Source organism: Castor canadensis, chromosome 1, assembly GCF_047511655.1.
Source record: "Castor canadensis chromosome 1, mCasCan1.hap1v2, whole genome shotgun sequence".
Classification (NCBI taxonomy): domain Eukaryota; kingdom Metazoa; phylum Chordata; class Mammalia; order Rodentia; family Castoridae; genus Castor; species Castor canadensis.
Window position 1 is genome coordinate 204,228,810 of NC_133386.1, and position 16,620 is coordinate 204,245,429.

The 16,620-nt window shown below is 57.4% G+C and overlaps 1 protein-coding gene across 3 annotated transcripts; it reads left to right on the forward strand.

Annotated features, from left to right (window-relative positions):
* The first annotated feature begins 1,166 nt into the window (after positions 1 to 1,166).
* Positions 1,167 to 16,481, forward strand: Aldh3b1 (aldehyde dehydrogenase 3 family member B1). Of its 3 annotated transcripts, none has more exons than XM_074050374.1 (10): positions 1,167 to 1,313; positions 5,484 to 5,646; positions 8,201 to 8,311; positions 8,412 to 8,532; positions 8,794 to 8,879; positions 9,293 to 9,374; positions 11,554 to 11,940; positions 12,315 to 12,481; positions 14,234 to 14,333; positions 15,891 to 16,481. In XM_074050374.1, the coding sequence occupies exons 2-10, from the start codon at positions 5,485 to 5,487 to the stop codon at positions 16,079 to 16,081; spliced, it is 1,407 nt and encodes a 468-aa protein (XP_073906475.1). In that variant the 5' UTR covers positions 1,167 to 1,313; position 5,484; the 3' UTR covers positions 16,082 to 16,481. The 3 variants fall into 3 exon arrangements, with proteins under 3 accessions (XP_073906475.1, XP_020028051.2, XP_073906480.1); XM_020172462.2 differs by lacking the exon at positions 1,167 to 1,313 and adding an exon at positions 2,181 to 2,337; XM_074050379.1 differs by lacking the exons at positions 1,167 to 1,313; positions 14,234 to 14,333 and adding an exon at positions 2,181 to 2,337 and having other exon boundaries at positions 15,891 to 16,038.
* Positions 16,482 to 16,620: the final 139 nt, after the last annotated feature.

Sequence of the window (16,620 nt, forward strand, 5' to 3'; positions counted from 1 at the left end):
CTGTGCTAGATCACTGGTTGGGAAGGGAAGGGCAGTTTGGATAGAAGGGTTGGCCAAAGATGGGGGGCCATGGCAGAGGACAGTGGGTCTGGAGGGTCTGGGAGTCAGGTAGTGGGACTGGCAGGGACTGGGCAGCCCTTTGTCCTGGAGGGCAGCTCTGGGCCTCCTCAGAAGGACAAGGGGCACTCGGAGTGGTGACGAAATCAGGCCCACTTGACTCTTTTTCCCCTCTCAATCACTTGGGCATGCGTTACTCTCACAAACCCCACAGATGGGACTACAGGCAAGAGAGGGTAACACACCCACCTGACGTCACACAGACGACGGTCAGGTCCAGGAGTCAAAGGCCGGCCACGCTTAACTACCTCTGTGCCAGGCACTGAGCGAAGTGCTTTTTCATGTCGTTAGGTTCACCCATCCACACCCTGATCCCATGCCAGCCCCATTTTCACATGAGAACTCCCAGGTGAAGCAACTGCAGGGAGAAAGAGGTGGGACCTGCAATGGCCTGTCTGACCCAGAGCCTGTGAGCGTGGCTGTATCAGGAGCTTCAAAATCTCTGCCCCCCTAGGACCCCTGCCATACCTGGCTGGCTGGGTCCTAGGCAGAGCCGCCTCCCCACCAGAGTCAGCTCTGAGAGGGACTCTTGGTGGTCCCACCTAGACTGCTGCATTTATCCTGAATTGTTCTCAACAAGGCCATAACTGCCAGGCCCCATGGAGTCTCTGAAGCCTGGGGGAACACTGAGAGAGGGGAGAGGGCAGTCCCTGTTGTCTCCAAAGGGTCTGGTGTCAAGTGCATCCAGTGTCCCACCCTGGGGGAGCCTCACGCCTGGAATGACAAAGACCTTCATCCCAAGCTGAAAGGCCTTCATGGGGACCTCCTCCTAGGTTGTTCCTGTGAGTGTGGGTTCCCTACCAGCCCTCTGGCCAGGGAGAGGGCCCTCAGGAGCCTGTAACACCTCTCCCATCCAACAGGATCTTCCCCAAATAGGCCCCTGATTTGCTGTGTGACCTTAGACTGGTGGCTGCCCCTCTCTGGGCCTAGTTCCTGCCTGATAGCTACAGGCTCAGCCCCAACCCAGCCCCGCCTGACACTGGGCTCTGCCTTTGCTTCTACCTGGCACAGCTCCAGAGAGCAGCAGAGCAGAGCTGTCACATGTTGAACCACGTGACAGCTGGCGGCTGGGGGCTCCATCCCACACAGAGGACCGGGCCTCTGTGGCCCCTGACTCCTGCCCTTACCCCAGCCAGCTAAATCTGGCAGGGCTGCCAGTGCGGGCGTGGGCCAGAAGACCTCTCCTGCCCTCTCAGGTAGGCAGAGGAGATGGGGTGGGGCTGTGATGAGCATCTCCCGGGTGCAAGGTCGGCTCAGAGGCCCTGGCCAGGAGACTCCAGGCAGGCCCAGGGCACCAGTGGAGGGAGACTGTGGCGATGGCCCAAGGCAGAGGCACAAAGGATGTTCCTCCCACACCTGTAACCAACCACCTGCCTGTTTGCCCCCAGCAGCTGCCGGGGATATCCCCCTTTGTGCCGGCTCCCACAGGTGTGCCCAGGGTGAGGCAGGGGCGAGGCACTGCACAGGAGCAGGATCCGAGGGATCACCCAGTGACACGCACCCGTCGCTGCTGTCCTAGAGGGCAAAGGGTGGGGCTCATCCCCAGGGGATGGAAGGACATCTGTGGGTGGTATCTCCCCAGCTCTGGAGCAGCGAGCCCTGCCACTCACCCCACATGATCAAATACTGCCCCTTCCTTCTGGAGCAGCGAGCCCTGCCACTCACCCCACATGATCAAATACTGCCCCTTCCTGGGCCTGTTTCCTCATTAGTAAGGTGTCAGACTCTGTGAATGGATGCTGTGTGGTGGGACATGGTTCTGAGATCAGATTTCTGGACTCCGGCCATCTCTGGATCTGACCTCTTCATTTTACCAATGGGGAAACTGAGACTCAGAAGAGGGGCTGCCTCAAGAGAAGGCTGGGGTGGAAGGCAGGGCCCTTCTAGCTATTCCAGACCACTGGGCCCCACCCCACACTGAAATTCCCAGGGCCACTGCTCTGGGTGCTCCTTCTGCTAGGGCTGGGCTCCTTAGCTCAGCTGTGTGGCCCTTGCTTGGCACTGGCCCTCTCTGGTCCCCGACTCCTTCTCTGTGGTCTGAAAGAGGATCTGGAGGCTCTTGAAGGAGGTGGTGGCTTGTGGCCTCTAGATGGCCCAGTGCCGAGGTCAGGCACAAGGCCAGGGCAACCCGCCCCTGGTGTTGGACATTTTGTAAGGGCAGGGCCCGGAGCAGAGCAGGACAGAGCAGGACGTCAGAAAGGGAGCTTCAAGGGGCCTCAGGTAGGTATCCTGGGGAAGCTGGGGCCATGTGGATCAGTCAGAGCTGAGAACCTGCTCAGCTCTCCTGGGTGGTTGTCTACCCTGGCCAGCCCGGTCACAGAGACAGGGAAAGGAGGGAGGGCAGACTGTCAGATCTGGGGTGCTGGCCGTCTTCCTGGGGCTCTGGAGATTCTGTGAAGTGGCCTGGGAGATAATGTGCTCTCTGGACTCCATGGGGCCCAGTGTCCATTCAGACCACAGCTGTCTCCTAGGCACTGCCAGGGAGACCAGGCTGGTGGGGAAAGGATCTCGGAGGGCCTCCTACTTAGTGATGGACTTTGTCAGGGCCCAGGGAAGGAGGAACTCAGGGACCCGCCCTTCCTGAAGGAGGGACTCTTGTCAGAGGGACTTTTGGGCAGGACAGCCTCTCCGAGGCAGGGGCTGAGCAGCTCAGCCCACAGGCAAAGGGGTGCATTGGTCCCAGTTCTCCAAGGACCCTATGGACGGGAGTGACTGCTGCCTGAGTTCTGAGAGACCTCATGAAATCCAGGCTCAGACTAAATAGCAGAATATCAGAACTGGAGACCCTGGGGTTTCCAGGTCTGTGGGTCTTTGGTGACCCAGCACCCCCAACCTGTGGCAGCCCTGATGGGGGGACCCCCAGGCTCTCAGGCCACACATCCACTCACCTCTGTCAGCTACATTCCTGCCCTCTCCTGGATCTCAGATCGATGTCCTTGTCCTCCCCCCACCCCCGCCCCCAACCCCTCCTCCCCCTAACCGCCTCTGGTGCCCCTGACCTTTGCTTTCTGAGTGAGGATCCTTTAGAAGCACAGTGGCTTAGCGCTCTCAGGGTGCCCTGGATCTGAAGGTCCATGCTTGAATCTTCCCAACAGCACTACGGGTGGCTGCAGGCACTGCCCCATTACACAAGGGGAAAAGTCAGCCACAGGGAGGCCAAGAGTCCTGCCCAAGGTCCTCTATCTAATAAACATAGTTGCTGGGCCCAGGTCATTGGGTCCCCCAGACCATGCCATCTCGGCAAGATGCTCTTAGAAGGCCTGTGGTGTCGATGAGGAAACGGAGGCAGAAAGAATGAGTGAATGGGCAGAGCTTTTCTTCCCTGAATCCAGCAGTGATGGGCTGGGTTGGGAGAACAGGATGTGCCCCTCAGATGAGACCATCAGTGGATGTGCGGAGGGGCACAGGTCAGGGGTTCCCCAGTGGTTAATCCCCATGGGACTTGGAACACCCACCCATCCCTCCCCTCCTCTAGTTCGCAGGTCCTTCCTGCCGCTCTCCACACCAGTACCCATGAGCTCCCACAGCAAGTGCTCTGCTGGCCCACTGCCTTCCTTGGCTCCTGATTATTCTTTTTAGAGGAATCCTCAGACCCATGGCCTTGGGGGAGGTGGCTGGTCCTGCCCTAGTCCCAGGGAAACAGGTCTGGCCTCTTTTCACCATCACTCGTGGAGACCCCTGAGTTGGCCAGCCAGCTCCTGAACCTCAGCAGCTCAGGCAAGGAGTCTTAAACCCGCCTAGTGCAGAACGATGAGGAAATACAGGTTGCTGCAACTGAAACCCAGCAATGCAACTTTACACCCTCACTTGGGAGCTTTTCTGCCCCCAGAAGACAGGCCACTGCCCACCTGCCCCTGGGTCTTCAGCCCAGAAGTGTCCCTTCCCTGTGGGGACTCTGGCTGTCCCTCTCCCCAAGGGATTGGGACTGGACTGCAGCCAGGCTCTGATGCTGCCCTGTTCCTTCCCAGCTGGGGGTCAGAAGTCTGCACTGGGCAGCCTCCTGCCTCTCAGGTTTTCTAGTCTGAGGAAGCAAGGTGGCCTTAGGCAAGCTCTTGCTCTTTCTGTGTCTTGATCTTATCTCCTTCTATGTGCTGTGTTGAATAATGGACCCCTCTCTGCACTGTTGCAATGTTCAAATGAGTCAGCATACCTACCCAGGATGGGATGCACCCAGGGGAAGAGAACTTGGGGCCCTGCCCAGCCCAAAGCATACACAGGAATCCTGATTCTATGTGTTTACAATGGCTGCCCAGCTCCCCTGTGAAGTCATAACTCAGGTCTGCACTGATGGGCCCTCTCTGGGCACTCCCTGGGGCCTCAGTCCAGAGTGACCTAACCCCCAGGGGTGAGGCCGGGTGGGCAGCCCTGCGATGTGGATCCTGCTGCTCTGGGGGGCTGGGGGGAGTGTTGGCCACCCTGTTGCTAGGTGCAGATGCTGGAATGTTCCATACAGACTGGGCAGCATGCCCCTGCCCACAGGTCACCATGTGGCCTTCGTGCTTCACATTTTTGTGGGCTCTGCAGAGTCTCTAATGAAAAGCAGAGAGGTGGGGTTGGCCTTGGCTTCCATCAGCAGGAGTCTGAAGGTGAGGCAGAAAGAGAAAGGGCAGGGAGAGAGCAAGTGGAGATTTGGTGGCTTCTTAGACTTGGCTGCCATCTATTGAGCTTCCTGGGGACTCTGTGGCCAATGCTTTGAGTAGAATTGTGCCATGTGATCCTCCAGCGGAACCAGTGCGTCCCCCATGTTACAGACAGGAAACTGAGGCAGGGAAGGTGAGGGCCTTGCCCCCAGTCTCACAGCGACAAGAGCAGAGCTGAGGCAGGGCACTCTGTCCCCTTAGTCAGGGACCTGTCCCATGCAGGAGGGGACAGGTCAATGTAGCAACTGGGGTGCCTGAGGGCTCCAGACCCTGGAGCTGGCCAGGTCACCAGCAGGTGGAGCAGGCTTGGCCTAGGGTTGTGGGGTGGGAGTCGGGGGTGGTCTAGACCCTGGCGCAATTGCTTGACAAAGGCTTGAAGTTCTGGAGCACTGATGCTGACCTGGGGTACAGTCCTTATGCACCTAAAGAGGCTGGCCTCCCAGTCCTATGGGAGGGGACAGTGGGGAGGAACTGTCCCCAACTCATGCTCAATCCTGCAGGAGCTCAGAGCTCCTGTAGCATGGAGGACCTCGTGTGTGGCTGTGTCCTATGGTGGGGACGAGGTTCTGTGGAAGTGCTTGGCCCTGTGTTCTTATCCAAGGGACACCCTGTGAATGGGATGTCTGTGAGAGGAGGAGGGACTGCCACAGGCCCACAGTGGCTGAAGGGGGTCCCCAAAGGTGGGGACAACCCTGGCCACCCGGCTCACGCTGTCCTGTCCGGCAGGATGGACCCCGTCGAGGACACACTGCGGCGGCTGCGGGAGGCCTTCAACGCGGGGCGGACGAGGCCGGCCGAGTTCCGGGTTGAGCAGCTGAAGGGCCTGAGCCGCTTCCTGCAGGACAACAGGCAGCTGCTGCAGGACGCACTGGCCCAGGACCTGCACAAGGTGACCAATGGGGAATGGGGTAGGAGCATGCCAGGGGCGGCAATGGTGGTACAGCTGGGACAAAGGGAACAGGCCAACTGCATTCTCCAGGAAGGGGAACTAAAAGCCTGGCTTCTTCTTCCTTGGGCCAGGACCCGTGTCTGCCTTCACCCATCCATTCTGTTCTGCATTCATCAAACAATCATTTACCAAACATCTGCTATGTGCTGGTTGGTTCCAGTCCGGGCTCTGGGGATGCACAAAGAGTAGAGCAAAGTCCTGTGTCTACCGAGCTGACCTTTGGGGGGCACTACACGACAGTACATGCACAGTTACACAGCATGCTGACTGGTAACAAGTGCTGTTGAAACCCTCCCAGTGTGTGTGGGGGGGCAGGACCAGGGTGCTGGATTGTATGTGGGGGTCAGGGACAGTTTCTCTGAGAAGTGGGCATTAAAGCAGAGACATGAAGGAGAAGGAAAGACCCACATGGATGGTGGGGGAAAGTGGCAGAGGTGCAGCCATGCACCTCTGCATGTACAGAGGTGCAGCATGTACAAAGGCCCTGAGGAAGGGCCTGAGGAGCCACAGAAACCAGTGTGTCTGGGAAGAGTGAGACAGAGCAATATGAAAGAGGAGGCCTAGGGAGGTGGACCTCCCCCTGGGCACAGTGCACAGCACAGCCTCTAAACCCTGGAGGCCCCAGAGCTCAGCCCCTACCAGTTCCAGCAGCAGCCATGCAGAGCCCCCAGAAACACACTTCCTGATAGCTAGTTCCCCAGTTCCTCACCTGGTAAGGCCCACCACTTGACGACCCTTCCCTGGGACAGCTGTCTAAAGGGTTGTTTGGACAGGGCCCCTTCCCAGTTTGTTGGGCTCCCTGGAGACCTCTTGTGATGCTCTCCCCAGCCCAGGCACAGGATGGCCACCCAGAGAAGGGGGAGGTGAACCGGCCTGACTAGTCCCTCTTCCCTTTAGCTCAGGTTTCACTTCTGCTTTCCCACAGGACTCTGGGAGCTCTGGACTTACAAAGGGAGTAGTGGCCCAGAAAATTCAATCTGTGCTGCCCTCTGATCTTGGCCAGCCTGCTGTCCCATCTGCCAGGAGTGTGTACATTCTCTCACCTAACCCCACCAGCTCTTCCTGGGACTGTCACACCCAGAGGAGGCTCAGAGAGGGCATGCTGTTGCCCAAAGACACACAGCTAGGAAGGGCAGAGCCAGGGTTTGAACCTGGCTCACAATAGTCTACTCTCCCCAAACCATGTGTCCTGCTGGGTCCAGACTGCTCTGTAAACTGTCCCAAACCTCATTGAGGATCCTGGCAAGGTACCCAGTGTTTGGGGGGCAGTAGGGGAGGTGGGAGCAGGCTGTCAGATTTGCTAGGAAGTTTTCACTGTGGCTGAAGCAGTTTGAACTAGGATTGGCCTCTAGGGGAGCACTGATGGGTATGGTGTCCACCTTCAAGGTCATAGTCCCCTCCACCTTGGCTCTCAGCTCTGGCCCCAGCCTTTTTGCTGGTTTGCTCAGTGACCCTGCTGGGGACATGCCCTTCTCTGGTCTTTATTTGCTTGCCCTCTGGACCATCTTAGTACCTCCTGCATCTGTTGTGTCGCTAACGCAGGAGAGCTTATACTAAAGTGACTGTGACTCAAGCAGACAGCCTGACTCTGGTATCCCTGGCCATGGCTTCCAGCCACCTGCAGCCCACTGGCTGGGTCCCTCCTGGGGCTGGGGGCAGGGAACGCAGCTGACAAAGATCAAGACAGCGTCCCTATTGATTTTGTCCCCTTCTCACTCCTGCCTGGAAACCTAATAGTCCTTGGGCTGTGGACCTTACAGCACTTACCCAGAAAGGGCTTGTCCTGTGTTCCCCACAGACAGACCTCCACACAATCAGTCACACATACATATTCTTGTTAGAAACTATGTCAGATCCTACCCACTGCCTAGCCCAACACCTCAATGCTGCCACACAGGATCAGAGCAAGCCTGCACCAGCCTCAGGGCCTTTGTACCTGCTGGAATCTCTGCCCAGAATATTCTGCTTCCAGGCATCCAGGGCTCAGTCTTCCTTTCTTTAGAACACTGCTCAAATGTCAACTCATGTAGCCAGAGGTGGTGGTGCATGCCTATAATCCCAGCACTCAGGAAGCTGAGGCAGGAGGATTGTTGAATTTGAGGCCAGCCTGGACTACAGAGCAAGACTCTGCCTCAAAAAAAGAAAGAAAGAAAAGAAAAGTCACCCATCCCGGGGGCCCACAGTAATACCTGTGTATAGACCAAAAGTGAACGCACACTCGGGCACACTCCAGCAGTCTTCACCCTTCCCTGTTCTGCTTTCCCCACGGCACTTGTCATGACTCAACGAAGCCATCCATGCTCTCATGATCATGGTGACTGTCCCCTCCGTCAGCCCCTGGGTGGGTTTCTCTGTTGCTCACTCAGAGCTTGGAGTGAGTGAGAGAGTGAGTGAACGAATGAACAAATGAGAAGGGAGCAGGCCCTCCCAGGCACTGGCCACCTGCTGACCTGGGGTCTCCGGGCCTCAGTCCTGAACTTGTCCCTCCCTGCAGTCAGCCTTCGAGTCTGAGGTGTCTGAGATTGTCATCAGCCAGGGTGAAGTGGACTTAGCCCTCAGGAACCTTCAGGCCTGGATGAAAGATGAGAGTGTGTCCAAGAACCTGGTGAGTGGCCTGGGAGGCAGGAGGGCAGGGCTTTGGGGAGTACTAGCTCCCACAGGTGGCCTTTCTGGGCCCCTCACCGTTCACCCTGGCTCCCGCCCAGGCCACACAGCTGGACTCTGCCTTCATCCGGAAGGAGCCTTATGGCTTGGTGCTCATCATTGCCCCCTGGAACTACCCCGTGAACCTCATGCTGGTGCCCCTGGTGGGGGCCATCGCGGCAGGTGAGTGCTCAGCCTCCACCATCCCATGCCCTAGAGGCCTCAGGGCTACCCACAGGGCCAGGGAGAGAGGATCTGGGGAACTGCCACCAGGTGTTCCCATGTGGCCTGCTGTCCAGGGCTTTGTGGCCTTGGCCTGGGATGCCACCTCTGAGCAGATTCTTCATCTGTTAGCTGGTGGGTGAGGCTGGTGCCTGTCCTGCCGGGGTGTGGGGACTGTCTGTAGGCTATGCTCTCTAAGCTCTCTCCCTGCATCGCCTGCAGGAAACTGTGTGGTACTGAAGCCATCAGAGATCAGCAAGAACACTGAGAAGGTCCTGGTTGAAGTGCTGCCCCGCTACCTGGACCAGGTGAGCAGGGCTGTGGTGTGGGGCAGACGAGGACAGGCAGGAATAGGCAGTCCCCCTGGACTAGAGAGACCTGGTTGTGGGAGGGTCTGTGTCCCCACTTCAGGGTTCTGTGGCCTTGGCCAAATCACTGCCCCTCAGCCTCAGTTTCCCTCTGAGGAGTAGCCAGGGCAGGCTGTCCCTGGGGAGCCTTTGTCTGTCTTCAACTGGCCCTGCCTGTCTGGTCCTGGCCTCATCTGCTCTCCTGCCCTGAACCTGCTGGGTTGGGATAGCCTCCTCTGGGAGGTCGTCACTCCTTACCTCACCCCCTCTAACCCTGGGTGAAGCCAGGCAGGGGTGTGGGCTCCAGGTGGGCAGGTCGCCCCAGGGGCTCAGGAATTGGGTTTTAAAGTGAATCCTCTGCTATGGTCTTGCAGAGCTGTTTTGCCGTGGTGCCAGGTGGGCCCCAGGAGACTGGGAAGCTGCTGGAGCACAAGTTTGACTACATTTTCTTCACAGGTGAGGTCACAGGAGGTGGGGTGGCCCGTCTCCAGGATCTTCTTTTTTCCTTTTTTTTTTTTTTGTGGTACTGGGGTTTGAACTCAGGGTCTACACCTTGAACCACTCCACCAGTCCTTTGTTATGAAGGGTTTTTCAAGATAGCGTCTCGCAAACTATTAGCCTGGGCTGGCTTCGAACTGCAGTCCTCCTGATTTCTGCCTCCTGAGTAGCTAGGATTACAGGCGTGAGCCACCAGCATCTGGCTCTCTTGTCCCTCAGGCCAAAAGTGCGGGAGGTATTGAAGGCAGAAGGACAGTCAGGGAGGACCCAGACTAGGCAAGCTCTCATGGGTGCCCTGGGAGTCATTTCTTCCTCTTGACCAGGCTGTGAGCAGCCCTGGGCTCTCAGGACCCTCAGTAAGGAATGGAGTCCTATGCTGGGCTACAGCCCACCTTCCCAACCACAATGTCATTGATCAAGTACCAGCCATTGTTGATCTCTGGCTTTGCTAGGCCCTGGCACCTGACCCTACCAGACCCCAGGCCTTAGATGTGACCCTGCTGGTCTGGTCCCTAGCCTTCTGCTGGTAACACATGTGAGGTGTGATGAAGGGTGCTGAAGACCAAGGTGCCTGCATAGGGCTACCGCATTGACCAGGGTGGGATTTGCACCCAAGCCCTTGGTGAGAACTCGTTCCCAGAGGTCACTTGCCATTACTGTAGCGTGCACCAAGGCTCCGGGTACCACCTGGCTTCAAGTGACCAGGAAGTTTGTGCAGGGACTTCAAGGCTACCTCCTCCCCAGAGGATGAAAGGACCAAGGAGTCAGGAGGCAGCACTTCCAGGGTCTGAGCCTCTTGCTGCTTTGCCTCCAACCTTGCACATGGTCAGAGCAGGGGAGACTCTGACCTTTCGCTTCTGTCTAGACCCAGGCTGGACTCCATGAAAAGCCAGGGAGGGTGACTGTGGAGCAAAGGGGATGAGTCCTGGCTGTGAGGACAGGCCACAGCTCCTGCAGTCCCACAGGCGGGAAGGGCAGGAGGCAGGGGAGACCCTAGCCCACTTCACCCCTCAGTGCTGGTTGGGGCTAGGTCAGGTCCCCCAGGACTAGAGTGCAAAGGCAAGGCTAGACTCCAGAGTTTAGCTTCCACGCCAAGTCCTGGGACAGCCTGCACAGAAGCCAACAGACTGGACAGGGACCTTCCTGATGGCCTCTGACTTCTCCAGGCCTCCATTTCCGGATCTGTAAAATGGGAGCACTCTCCAAGTCTCAGGTCTGTCCAGAGGCTGAGTGCAAATGGCCCTGGGGAAGTCTCTGTTCCCGCTCTCCATCAGGGTATGCTGCTTAGCACACAGACCACGTGCCTCACAGGCTGTCTACGTTCAGCTGGGGCTGGAAAGACAGAACCTCTGGAGTTTTTTTAGTGCTGGGGATCAAACTTAGGGTCTTGTGCATGCTAAGCAAGCAATCTTCCACTGAGCTACATACCAAGCCCTTGTGTTTTTTTTGAGACAGGGCTTACTATACAGCCCAGGCTGGCCTTGAACTTATGATCCTCCTGCCTCCGCCTCCCAAGAGCTAGGATCACAGGAGAGTGCCTCCATGCCTGGCAGACCTTCTGGAGATTTTAGTTAAGGAGGGCAGAGAACAAGCAAGAAATGGGATGAGAATTATGAGCAGGGAAGTGGTGGGGAGGCCAGAGGCAAAGGCAGAGGAAGCTGAGAACCTGGGGAGGGACCTCTAGATTCAGAACTTGGGGAAGGAATGTGGGAGACAGAGACCAAAATAATTGTCAGGCAGGCTTAGAACTGGACTCTGGCCTCGGACGAAAAAGGGTCTTTGAATGTTCTACAGAACTGGGAGGGGAGCATTTTACAGTCATCTGCAAGGTAGGCCAGGGACAGAAGCAGAGTCAGGTAGAGCCCCAAGGGGCTCTGCTCAGGAAGGGAATGGGGGTCTGTTGGGTGTGTAGAACCAATCTTGCCTTTCTGAGTCCCTTGGGGACTCTTGGGGACTGCTCTAGGTGGGGATGAACAGGGTCCCAGACTACATGGTGGCAGAGTGGCAAGGAGAGGTCAGGAAGGACTGGCTCTAGCTGACTCCACCGCCTCTTAAGGGAGGAGCAGGGCCCCCAGGTGAGGCCATCACCTGGACAGGATGACTGAAGAGCCACTCTAGTAACCTTCCATGCCCCCAGGAAGCCCTCATGTAGGCAAGATCGTCATGACCGCAGCCGCCAAGCACCTCACACCTGTCACCCTGGAGCTGGGCGGCAAGAACCCATGCTATGTGGATGACAACTGTGACCCCCAGACTGTGGCCAACCGTGTGGCCTTCTTCCGCTATTTCAACACCGGCCAGACCTGCGTGGCCCCCGATTACATCCTGTGCAGCCCTGAGATGCAGGAGCGGCTGCTGCCCGCCCTGCAGAGCGCCATCACCCGTTTCTATGGAGACGACCCCCAGAGCTCCCCCAACCTGGGCCGCATCATCAACCAGAAACATTTCAAGCGACTCCAGGGACTGCTGGGCTGTGGCCGCGTGGCCATCGGTGGCCAGAGCGATGAGAGCGACCGCTACATCGGTGAGCTCCCTTCTTGCCTTTCACAGCCCATCTGGGCTGAGCCCCTTCTTGCCGAGGGGCCCTGGCCGGGTCCGTGACTCCCAGTGTCACGATTCCAGAGCACAAACGCTCCACGTCACTGTGGTTCTGAGCCAGTGATGCCTGGATTCTACACGCTGGTCCGGCTGAGGTCAGACCCCAGGTGGTTTAAAATTCTGTCCCACCTCTGCTGTCCCTTGAGGCCAGGACCCCAGACCCTCAGATCCTGAGTCCAGATTCCGGGAGGTCACACCCTGGGACTCCTGGCCTGGAACCTGGGTCCTGGCCCTGTCAGAGCTCCTGCCCGCGGTGTCCTGGCTACAGCTTGGGAACTGAGCTGTCCCCTGTGCCCACAGCGCCCACGGTGCTGGTGGACGTGCAGGAGACGGAACCAGTGATGCAGGAGGAGATTTTCGGGCCCATCCTGCCCCTGGTGACCGTGAGGAGCCTGGATGAGGCCATTGACTTCATCAACCGGCGGGAGAAGCCGCTGGCCCTGTACGCCTTCTCCAACTGCAGCCAGGTGGGCCTGCGAGGCTGGGAAGGGTGGGGCCAAGTACCAGTGGGCCATGGGAGAGGTGGCAGCGGGAAGGATGTAGCCTTCCTGGACTGCAGGGATGGTGGCCGCTTGGCTGTGTCCCTGCTCTCCCTTGAGCGGTTGAATTCCGCACCCCCCCCCACCCTATCTGAGCCATGCTTTCCTGGGTCTTCAGGGGACAGTTCCACAGAGACTTCTCCAGGGCCCAGTGTCCCCTCTGAGTCAGCCTTCACATGTATTCTTCACCACACATCTGGGCCTGGTGGCCAGCACACCACATACTGGGGAAGGGCCCAGGCTGCAGGAAGACTGGAGCAGGCAGGTTCCAGGACCTGAACCTTCTTAGACTGGGCATGAGGGCACAGGAGTAGTGTCCCCAGCCTAGGATGGGATGGGAGGCACCAACATTCCCCACCAGCCTCGTTGGCTCCTCTTATCCAGCGCTCCTAAGATTCTCCCAATGTTTTTTTAAATACAGCTTTTATTTGGAATTGCCTTTAGATTTACAGAAAAGCTGCAGGCAGTGGAGTCTCCTTGTGCCCCACACCCAGTCCTTGGCTTGACCGAACTGAGAAAATGACAGGGGACCTGCTATAACCACACTCCCCAGTCCTTCCCATTGGCCAGCTCCCCACAAACCTCCTCTTTCTGCTCCAAGACCCAGCATTGCATTAACTAAGCCTCAGCTCTGTAATGTCCCCAGTTTGAGGCTGTCTGGCTCATGACTCCATAAGCGATAGGGGTTTTTGGAGAGAATGCCACAGTGGCAAAGCTGTCTCTAGGATGCCAGACCCACACACGGCTGGTGAGGGTGGCTGTCACCACTTGGGCAAGGCTGTGTCTGCCAGAGTCCTCCATTGTGAGCTACTGTTGAGCCCTTCCTTGAGTCTTTTGATCCTGTCTGCAGAAGAAGGCCATCCACACATGTCATCCGGGCCACCTGGAAGGGTTTGTCTCTTGAATTGTTCATTTAAGTCAGAGTGGCCTCAAGACATTTTATTCTGTGGGCCACATGCTTTGTCCCAGGCTGTGGTCTGTGCCAACTTCCTCTTTGGTTCTACCAAGAGCTCTGAGCTCATCTTGGACCTTCCCTGACCCAGCTCTAGAACAGGCTCTTTCTCGGCGGAGCCGTTCATCAGGATCTTTAAAAACGCAAAAGGCAGTGGGCTCAGCTGGCCTTCGCTCTGATGGCTCAGCGCTGGTCCTGGAATGCGGAGTGTGCCTGTCCTTGCTGGTCAGCAAGCCCTTGGTGCCCTCCATTGGCCTGTTTTGGGGGTCGATGGCTGACCCCCGGTGGGAGTCCCTCCACCACCATGAGAGTCGGGGTCTAGTCAGTGTGCACAGATCCGTTCCCTTTTGTCCTACAAATAGCCTCCTAGACAGAAGAGGGAGGGCCTTCAGAAAGTCAAGAGGGCCAAGCCATGTTTCTGAATACCAGTCTGGCTGCATATTGTGACCTGCTGGCTTGTGCTCAAACCACGGCACCCCCTACTGCCTAGCACCCTCCTCACCTGAACGACCCCCAACCAGAGACTCAGCAGGCACATTGTGCCCCTCCTTGAGGTCATCTCCCTGACTCCCCAGCACCTCACTGCTGCCAGTGCACTTTGCACATCAGCAGGTGACACTAGGCCTGAGAGTCTGTGTCCCAGCACCCTGGCTGGGCTACTCCCAGGAGAGACTTGTGACAAGGTCCTCGTGATTGAGTTCAGCTCACACCCTCCTGCTCCCTCTCAGGTGGTCAGAGAGGTGCTGGCACGGACCAGCAGCGGGGGCTTCTGTGGGAACGACGGCTTCATGCACATGACCCTGGCCAGCCTGCCGTTCGGAGGTGTAGGTAGGTGCCTGAGCCCTGCCCTCCTTTTTGTTCCACTGCATGGTCAACAGTGCTACTTGGCTACTTTCTCCACAAAATGCTCAGCCCACCCTCAGCCCAGGGGCAGGAAAAGACCCTGTCCCACCCAGGCCTGAGCAGAACCTTCCAGACCTATCTGCACTTACAAGTGTGGGTGGACAAACACTTGTAATTTTGGTAGTGGATTTTTTTTTTTTTTTTAACACAGCTGTAGCCACCCCTCCACCATACTCCTTGCCTTTTTCCTGACAGTACAAAATGGAGTCTGCCTGTCCATCCACCCACACAGCAACCAGTGCCTTTCACTCTATGGCACACAGCTATGCACTGCTCCTTCATCCCTCCCATGCCTCTGTGGTCTTCCCCCCACCTCCACCCCTCCCCTTAGAACCTTTGTTTCTAGGAGACAGGAGTGAGGACACCCCTCCCCCCAACACACAAGGTGTGAAGCCCTGGCCTCCGAGTTAGGAAACCCCAAGGCTAATCCCCATTAGTCCTGTAGGGTGTGTGACTTGGGGCAGTCACTTTCTCTCTCTGAACTTTCCCAGTGATAGGGCAGGCTGGAGCAGGTGAGTTGCAGTCCCTCTGTCTGGGCATATTCTACACCAGAGTGAGTGACAATAGGACCTGGCAGGCTGCCCCATGTGGGGCCTGGACCCTTCCTAAAGGGTGCAGTGACACGGCAGCACGCAGAGGGCTGGAGACCACTGCTGTGGCAGCACAGGCCTGGCCAGGGTGGGAACACAGTGTCCCAGCTCTGGACTCCCCCCTCTGGCCTCCTCAAGCCAGACCTGCCCTTGCCTGCCTCACTGCCCCGGCAGATGTGGGATCTGGGTCTCTCTGTTATCAGACACAATCCTGCTGCTCCAGTGAGGACCACAGGCCTGGAATCATGGCAGGCTCTTCCTGGGCTGGCTGAAGGGTCCTGCTCCAGCCTCCTCCCCTGGCTTCCTGTCTGCTTCCCCAGCCACCTAGGCCTGGCCCTAACATGCTATATGCCACCTTTACGGCTATCTCTTGAGTTGTCCCCATGCCTGAGTCCCTCTTGCCCCCATGCCCCCAGCCTCTCTCACTCCAGGAAGCCCACGTTCACTTTACCAGGGCAATGTCCCCTGGACTTTCCTGGCTTGTGTCTTTGTCAGCCTCCCTTCCTAGACACTGAGAACTCCTAATGACACAGCACTTTTGGAGTCTACAGGTCTGACCACTCACCTAGTTCCTGTACAAACTTTTCACAAAAAACTGAAGCATTCACTTGCCCAAGGTGGTACAGCTTTTCAAAGCAGAGCTGGGACTCAACCCTGGGCAGTCTGGCTCCAGAATCTGTGCCCTGTCTGCCTATCCTACCCCAGGATTTGGTGTTCCCAGAACCTCTTAAGATAGTGCCAGTGCCAGGCTTGGGGCTCAGTCCTTCACCCACACTGCCTTATGATTAGCCCACTGGACAGATGGGGAAACTGAAGCTCAGAACCCAGGTCTGCCTGAAACCCCTTGGCTGGCCACTGAGGGCCTGACCCTGTGTTCTGTGCTATTGTACAGGTGCCAGTGGAATAGGCAGGTACCATGGCAAGTTCTCCTTTGACACCTTCTCCCATCAGCGTGCCTGCCTGCTGCGCAGCCCAGGAATGGAGAAGATCAATGACATCCGCTACCCACCCTACTCACCACGCAACCTGAGGCTGCTGCTGCTGGCCATGGAGGACTGCAGCTGCCGTTGCACACTGCTCTGAGACCCTCAGGTGCTCTGCCTGCCATGTAGCTGCTGCAGAGGTGGCCTGGGGTACAGGGCACCAGGAGACTAGCTCAGACTAGAGCTGCCCTCCCCCCTCAGAGGCTTCCCTTTAAGGTTTGCTCCCCAGTGAGATGGCTGAGGGTGGGAGCATGGGAAAAGGTGTGGGAACCCACCCCTTCCCCATGCTAGTCACCATAGCTGGGGAAGAGGGCAGACACAGCACTTCTGAGCCACCTGCCTTCTTGTGGAGGGTGCAGCTGTGGAGCCCTGGGACCTCTGTGATCTGCTATCCCTGCATTCTCTGAGCCTCAGTCTCCCATCTGTACAGTGGAGATGATGAACAATTGATACCTCTAGAGATTGTTAGGAGAATTAAACTAAGGAGTTACTAGCCCCAATCTCCAGGTGTCCTGCGTTTTCTGTTGGGGTGTGATGGGGCTGCCTCTCTCTTCTCTGTCCTGCCAGGTAAGGCTCAGACCTCTCTGCACACTGGATCTGCAGCATTACCCAGGGGACTCCTACTCCTTTCCTGAGGCC

What these genes read in the sequence shown, in the direction of transcription:
- Aldh3b1 (XM_074050374.1), top strand. Translation starts at nt 5,485, where the DNA reads ATGGACCCCGTCGAGGACACACTGCGGCGGCTGCGGGAGGCCTTCAAC. An exon ending in TGCCCCGCTACCTGGACCAG is followed by an intron (nt 8,880 to 9,292) that starts GTGAGCAGGGCT and finishes ATGGTCTTGCAG; the next exon opens with AGCTGTTTTGCCGTGGTGCC. An exon ending in CCTGCCGTTCGGAGGTGTAG is followed by an intron (nt 14,334 to 15,890) that starts GTAGGTGCCTGA and finishes GCTATTGTACAG; the next exon opens with GTGCCAGTGGAATAGGCAGG.